The following is an 8279-nucleotide window of genomic DNA, read 5'->3' as shown; positions in this document are numbered from 1 at the left end:
AGAAATTGACGATAAAACCAACTTGACTTGAACTTGACTTGACTTGTACATCAGCACACATGTTTTAGTCTATAAAGCGTAATGCAAAAAGTCAACAAATGCATTTTCCATGCACAAATTAATATATAATACTGTTTTTTATGCTTTTATGCTGTCCAATTGTTCAAATATTAGATTCAGTCTTCATATTAACATGTAAAAAAACACAACAAAACACTTACAAGTGGGCAGTCATAAGCGGTTAGTGCATCAGACTTACAGCCCAAAGGTTGCCGGTTCGATATCAGATCCACCAGGTTGGTGAGGGGAGTACAGTAATTAAGCAGTGCTCTGTCCCACCCTCCTCCATGACTAAGGTACCCTGAGCAATGAGCATGGTACCTGCCTGCCGCACTGCTCCCTTTCGGGCGCCGCTGGGGGCTGCCCCTTTGCACGGGTGAGGCATAGATGTAATTTCGTTGTGTGCAATGTGCACTTGTGTGCTGTGGAGCGCTGTGTCACAATGACAATGGGAGTTGGAGTGTCCCAGTTGGGCTTTCACTTATTTATGCACAGTAGTCATTATATAATGTGTATAAAGTTTTGAGTTCACCTCTTCAATATTTTAATCAATATTGAGAGCATTCTGACGGGGACCATTATTGCATGGTATGGGAACTGCTCTCAATCCAACAGGAAAGCACTTCAGAGGGTTGTGCGTACGGTACAGCACAGAACATATGCGCCTGTGACTTACCCTCCATACTTGAGCTATTTAAAGGAAAGAGCATCAGGAAGGCAAAAAAATCTTTGAGGATCCTAGTCATCCCAATCATGAATTGTTTTATATAGGCCTATTACCATCTGGTAAACATAAGCCTAAAATCTCACACTACCAGACTCCAAAGTAGTTTCTCTCGCCAAGCAGTTAGAGTACTGAACTCATGTTGAAGACAACAACAACGCACTTTCTTGCACCCCCCCCCCCCAATTTTTACTCTTTATAGGCTGCAAACCTATAATAAGATGTAATAAACAAATCTTGAATCTTGAATCTTGAATCTCAATACTTGGTCTTAAAGAGGATTAATTGTCCGTCAACTGTGTTGTCAATATATTAAAGTTTATAAAAATATGAATTGATTAAGGTCTTGTAGTGAAAGCTCTGAGGTCTGCAACTGGCAATACTCTAGAAATGACAGAAATGTCATGTGTTGCCATTAACTGTGTTACTCACCAGCTAAAACAGTTGTTATAACAAAGTTGTGAAACAATTGTTACGACAGAGTAGCCCATGTTTTGTCTCAAATGCTTGTTAATGGACTTAAGCACTTTCAAACAAATGTCTTTTCAAATGTGTGGTCTTTTTATACAGGCCTTAAAGGAGAACTTCTGCCAATTTCAATATGCTTTTCAGTACCCTGTGATGCTGCATTTTTCAGCTCAGCCCTTTCTGAGATCTAAGCTGGGGGCAGACTTAGTTTACTTTTTTTTTTTCTTAACATATGCCTATTCCAAATATTATACCAACATGTATTGCTGTTTGCTAGTTGTCCGCTTATGTTGCATAACCTTTTGGATGTTATGGGAAATACATCAAGATGTTTTTTTGAAATGTAAACAAACTCTGCCCCATTACAATGACTAGGATCTTGGAAAAGGCTGGGAAAAAAATCTGAGGTACTGACAAGTCCAGGGTAGTGTCAGCATTACAACTACTTGTTGAAATTGGCAGAAGTTATCCTTTAAGATGACATAACATTTGTCTGTAACATGGTTGAGGCTTGCGCCAGATGCCAGACAGAGTTCAGACCTATCCCATCAAACATCTGTTGGGTGATCTGAGGAGGACTGTGCACAGGAGATGCACTCGCATTCTGTCCGATTTGGAGTGCTTTTTCAAAAAAGACTGGGCTACATTGCCACACTGCCTACTGTAAACTACGTTCAGGTCAGACAGTTTTGTCATGCGCTCTCGTTACAAATCAATGAACACAACTCCGGCAGGGTGGTATCCATCGCCACATCCGGTGACGTACGTAGAACATGGCGGCCTCCTTGTTTCGATTGGGTTTGATGTAACTGAATAGTGTATTTGCAAAGAGGAGTGGGCTAATTAGAGTAGAGTAGAGTAGAGTAGAGTACTTTTTATTAATCCTGAAGGAAATTAAGGTGTATGTCAGTTTACATAAATACATAGCCATAATATAGCCATAATATTAGATTAGATTAGATTAGATAAAAGTTTATTGTCTGTTACACATGAAACAGAAAATTGTCTTTGGCTTGGCTTCAGTGATTATCACAGACATTAGACAATACTTGACAAAACAGGACAAAGACAAGACAGGACAATAGGCCTACACGCATGCTGAGACTGGACAGCTCATCTCTTGTTCAGTATGGCCACAACTGAGGGGATGAAGGATTTCTTGAGTCTGTTCTCGTGCGCCAGTGGAACACTGAACCGTCGACCCGATGGCAGCAGTTGGAAGGAGTGATGGAGGGGGTGAGAGGGGTCCTCTATGATCTGGTCAGCTTTACTGATCACTGCACTACTGTACAGCCCAGATAGGGAGGGTTGAGGTGAGCCAGTAATTTTGATAGCCTGGTTCACTATGTGTGACAGTTGGTTTGTTTGTCTAATACCAATTAAATTGTACCAGGAGGATATGTTGAAGGTGAGGACTGATGCAATGAGGGAACGGTATACTAGAATCATAATGTCCTTGCTTACTTGAAATGCCACATCAAGACGTGCTACGCTGATAGACTCCCATCCAATGAGTCTGAGTGCTGGAATAAAAGCCAATGATGCTACAACAATGTATTAGCTGAAGGGTGTGCTTATTTATTCAACCGTGTTTATTTTCTATTATCTTTCCCATTAAAGGACCAGTTCAGTCAATTTCAATATGCTGTTGTATTGCTCACGCTACCCTTGACTTGTCAGGACCGGGTGAACTCACTTTTTTTGGCTCAGCCCTTTCCGAGATATGAGCTATTCTAATGGGGGCAGCATTTGTTTACATTTTTTTTTTATTAACATAGGACACTCCTGGACACTTTATGGCCACTTTGTCTTGGCTTCTATGTGCTACTTAACACATGTTAACACTGTGGACACTTTACACTTATTATTTTGGTGTGTGTGTGTGTGTGTGTGTGTGTGTGTGTGTGTGTGTGTGTGTGTGTGTGTGTGTGTGTGTGTGTGTGTGTGTGTGTGTGTGTGTGTGTGTGTGAGAGAGAGAGAGATGCCTTGGCAAAATGTATGCAACAGTAAGCTATATATGATTATTTTATGTGTAAATATGTGTGTTATGTCTTGTGGACAATGTCTTTATTTATGTGTGTATGCTACTTGACACCTTAATTTCCACATGGGATCAATAAACGATACGATACTCTACTCTACTCTACTCTAGGCCTACTCCAAATATTTTCCCAAAAGGTTGTTTGCTAGTTGTCTGCTGATGTTGTATAACATTTTGGATTTTTTTGGGAATAAATAAAAATGTTTTTTTTTTTTTTTTTAATGTAAACAAAGCGCTGCCCCCATTACAATGACCAGGATCTCGGAAAAGGCTGAAGAAGAAGAAAAAAAAATCTCAGGTACTGACAAGTCCAGGGTAGTGTGAGCATTACAACTGCATGTTGAAATTAACTGAACTGGTCCTTTAAAGCTTTGAGTTTGTTTTCCAATTGCATCGTACAGGTTAATAGTTTAGAATAAAGGTGGAGAAAGTTGTGAAAATTATTTGTGTTTCTGTATTTTTTTACATTACCAAAAAAACCTGGCATTTGAACGGGGATGTGTGTAGACTTTTACAGGCACTGTAACATGTTTTGCTCAATGCATTTTTTCACAAGAGAAAATATCACATACGAAAGAGCTTGTTGACAAAGCTTTGTCTACCAGCAGAGGGAGGCATTCTACAGTATTTACATATGAGGCGAGACAAGTGTCAAACTCTGCAATTTGGTGTTTATTGGTACGGCACAAGTGTTATCAAAACTGGGGTGTCGTCTGCAATGCAATATCCCATCTACCCAAGTTGCTGACTAGCGTACAACTACGCTTTTGAGAAGCACAACCGTGTTCATTGAAGATCAACATGTGACCTCTGCTTAAAGAAAGTGTGTGTGTGTGTGTGTGTGTATGTGTGTGCATGCGTGTGTGCGTGTGTGCGTGTGTATGTGTGTGTGAGCACACACATTGTATGTGTGTGCGTGAGTGTGTGTGTGGGTGGGTGTGTGTGTGTGAGAGAGCGCACACATTGTGTGTGTGTGTGCGTTGAGACTATGTTTGATATGGGAATAGAATGTTTTTTTAATAAGCAAAATGTGACGATAGTACCATAAGAAACAACAAGCAGGGCAAATCTATTACATTAGAAAGCAATTCAGAACACACACCACATAACATAGAAATGCAAAAAAAAGATAAAATATAGTAATTAAAAAAAGTATAGTATAAAGATGGATGGTTTGGATAGGCCTTTTCATGTTGGTAATGTGTATGTCTATCACTGATTCTTTTCAAACAATAAGTGATGTCTTTGTGAGCAGGGCATAATGTGTAGGCCTATCACTGATTCTTTTCAAACAATAAGTGATGTCTTTTTGACCAGGGCATAGGCCAATATGACAAAAAAAATATTTGACACAGAAATGTTACTTGTGATATGACACTTTTCAAATTACTTCTGATTCATGACCATCCAGAGAATCACAAAACACTACATGCAAATAAATACTATAAATGTATGATTTTATCCATCTTTGTAAATTCAAGGCGTTACAAGCTGAGTAATAAGAGTTTAATTCATTGCATCAAATCAGCTCATATTGTGATTGTGTTTTGTAACATTTTGGTTGCGAGTATCCCCTTGTATTCAAAAGTTGTGCTTCTACTAAGAACTCTGTGCGCAGGGCTGTAACCAGACATTTTTAAATACCAAGGTCAAATACTGTGCTGTACTGCATACATTTAGAATGCTTCAAATTCTTCAGTCAAACTCTTAAGTTTGTTTTCATTAATCACTGTCTTGAGGATAAATGGGGGTGTCGTATACAGACTGAATTTATCATTGTTATCAATATATCAATACATATATATCAATTTTCATCATAGATCAATTTCACCTCTGTGGTAGTGGTATTAGGGGACAATGGGAGAGAGACATTTGGACTGGAATCACCAAACTTGTGCGAGAGGGCAAGGTTATCTGGTTGGCACTGGAGGAGGGCAACGTCCTGGAGGGAACATAAGGCTTTAGTATAGCTTTCAGATAAGCCGCGAAGGAGAACCTGAGGTATAGCCAAGGGAATACACTGGTTGAGTGAATTAGACAACATTATAACCTAATGAATACCACTGCTTCAGTGAACCAGTAATATTTAGCCTGGTCACAATTTGAAATAATCTGTCATCACAAGTTATATGTTCAAATGTGTTTAATATCGAATATCAATGTAAGATAATAATTTGAAGAATGCAACAAAAGCTCATGTTGTGTTTTTTTTAAGAAGGTGTAGGCTTACTGCTTGTGATGTAGGCTATAGCCTGGATGGTCGTGAAGACATCACAAAGTTTTTGCGAAAAAACACGTCATACATCTGGGGCTGCCACTAGGCATAAGCAGAGTATGCAGGGTGCTTAGGGCCTCAACCACTTTGCCCCCAAAATTGGGGCCTCCTGAATTGAGATTGACTTAAAAACCTTGTGAAAAAAAGATTAAATGACATTACAAAACATTTATTTTTCATCCAAAGGCCCGTCATTTTTTGGGCATACTGGAAGTGTAAATACTGGAATTATTATCACAATTCTTATTATTGTTATTATGATTATTATTTAATTATGAGGAGGGCCTCCTGACCACTAATGCTTAGAGCCTCCAAAACCTTAGCAGCGGCCCTGCATACATCACATGTTTTAAAGAGTTCTTTGAATAGCCTAGTATAAAATCCAAACAACTGAACTACATTTGTAACCATTTGAAAAGAGGAAACAGAACGGTAAAGCACCGTGTGGTGTGGACTATTCGTTAAAATAATCAATGTTTTGAATTAAAATTGTGATATTAGTCGTTTGAAGTGTGAAACTTGTTTAGGCTATTTAAACAGTTATTTAAACAGTTAATAAATATGGGGGGGGGGGGTAAGAACACTCCTGATATCTTATCTCGAAACCTGCCTTTTACGCATACCTATTTGCGAGCATAGCAATGTATCCTTGCAAAAGGATGCATGACCATGCCGGGTTATTCTAAAATACGACGCGTGTAAACTGCATGTCTTGTGATTGCAACTCGCCAACAGATGGAGCCCGAACCTTTCAACATCGGCGGCTGAGATGAGAGGAATGGATTGCCTTTTCTCTGGGATGTAGGTGATGTAGAGTCGCGAAAACGGGCGCCTTGACATGAACAATGGTCAAGAAATTTTCTTGAAGATGTAAGATAAATAGCCTATCATAATGAATATAATGATTTTTATAAATATAACTCTGAAGTGTTTTGAAAGTTTAAGTAACAGTTCATAGAAACGTTTAGCCAAGTGGCGAGTGTGAACTGGTGAATGTCAACACAAATAGCCGGCACGCTGTAACATCAAGTTATCCAAAATAATTCCCCCCAACAGCGGTAAGCAATGACAACGATTCTGTTTTTTTTGTGCGTGCATGGTAAAATCTTTGTGGATTGTGGAGGTAATGGAAGGTAAGGACAACTCGGTGGCAGGCACCTCCGTAAAATGACTGATATCTGCGCTCCTTGTTTCGACGTGTCCATGCGGTCACGCCTTCCGTGATACAGGTGATCCAATGGCTGCGCGAACCGCCACTAGTCGCCCCCAGCGCTGCGGTAGTCCTTCACCGCTGTGTGATGTCTCTCTCATCGCCGACCCAACGTCACGTCCGCACTTGAACTTAAATTTCATCCCATTTTTCACAGGCAACTCATGCCACTCGCGCAGGCTACATCCAGAGGGGCAGGACAGGACTCGTCACGCCTAATGCAAAGAAGTAAAGACATACTGGACATTGACAGAGTTGGAGAGGAGGTGGCGTCTTAATTGTCGCCTGGCTCTCTTCGCTGTCTGCAGGAAAGAGGAAGAATTGCAAGTCTGCGCACCGATGCCCGAGCACATGGAGATCGCTGCCAGAGGTTCCATCACTTGGCAATCCAACTACGCACAGGGATTTGGATTTTAGATAGAGCTTTTGTATTATTATTATTCAGACAAAGCAAATTACATCTTTGCGGAGTAGCGATATAGTAATGGCGTGCGCAAGAACACGGTAGCATAAGGGATCTTTGTCAGAATATAGTGTAAATAAAGCGCACTTTTGGTGAATCGCTTTCTCGTGGGGAGAAGAGGACGTTGATACTTTGAGGACATAGTCGTCACTATACATTAACAACAAGTCCGCTTTTCGTGTGTTCCAATACTGGTCAGTCGCCAGACCTTTTACGCACGGCGGTCCCCGTCCAGGTGCCAACGTGCTGTTGGTCAACAATAGATTTTACACACGTCCACCGACAAGACTTTCTTGGCAAAACCAAGTGGACAGACAGTTCTTTCACAGCTTTCCTCAAAGCGCTTAAAGAAACAAGCAAAAGTATCACTCCAAACGAAGAGGCTACATTTGGGACGGACGAACGCCTCGGGAAAGTTACTGGAAAGCAAAGAGGGGGAGGCACGGGAGCATCTGACCCGTTCAAGTCCAGGTCTCCGGGCGATGCGAGTGTAAATGCCAGGGCAATGTCCCGTCGCAAGCAGGGGAATCCGCAGCACTTAACCTTGTCACAGAGGGAGACCATACGACGTGAGTATATGCGATAGCCTCTCACCTCATTAACTTAAGTCACATATAGTCAAAGATAAGGGTAAATAAGACAATGTTTTCGAATTAAAAAAAAAAACATTTCTAGGCGTTACTGATTTCACATTTACGCATCAGATGTTTATGAAACTATCATGCATTTGAGGCAAAGTTTGTCTACGTGCTTGAAAAGCATTAGGCTAAGCTACCAAATATTTAAGAAAAGGGACATATATAGGGCCTTATTAAGTCATGTAAATCACTTTGGATAGACTATGTGGAATTGAAACGCAGGGCCACTCTTTGGAAGTCTGGTGCACAATTCAACCAACACCAGTGCTACTATGACATTATATTTTGTGGAATAACACTTGTCACATTAGAACCTGTTCCTTTGTGCCCGAAAGGACAGCTAACCTATTACTAGTAATTAGGCTACAGTGTAGCGTGTGTTGAAAATGTTGAGAAGTGT

The 8279-nt window shown here is 40.5% G+C and overlaps 1 protein-coding gene across 1 annotated transcript in view; it reads left to right on the top strand.

Moving 5' to 3' along the window:
- The first annotated feature begins 6897 nt into the window (after positions 1 to 6897).
- Positions 6898 to 8279, top strand: part of LOC134469169 (B-cell lymphoma/leukemia 11B-like) — a 55072-nt gene continuing 53690 nt past the window's right edge. The window contains exon 1 of the mRNA XM_063223280.1: positions 6898 to 7810. Within this exon, the coding sequence (XP_063079350.1) occupies positions 7747 to 7810 (64 nt within the window). The 5' untranslated portion in view covers positions 6898 to 7746. The remainder of the gene's footprint in view (positions 7811 to 8279) is intronic.

This window comes from Engraulis encrasicolus, chromosome 18 (assembly GCF_034702125.1).
Source record: "Engraulis encrasicolus isolate BLACKSEA-1 chromosome 18, IST_EnEncr_1.0, whole genome shotgun sequence".
NCBI lineage: Eukaryota > Metazoa > Chordata > Actinopteri > Clupeiformes > Engraulidae > Engraulis > Engraulis encrasicolus.
The sequence above is the reverse complement of the archived record's forward strand: the minus strand, read 5'-3'. Positions and strand labels throughout refer to the sequence as shown.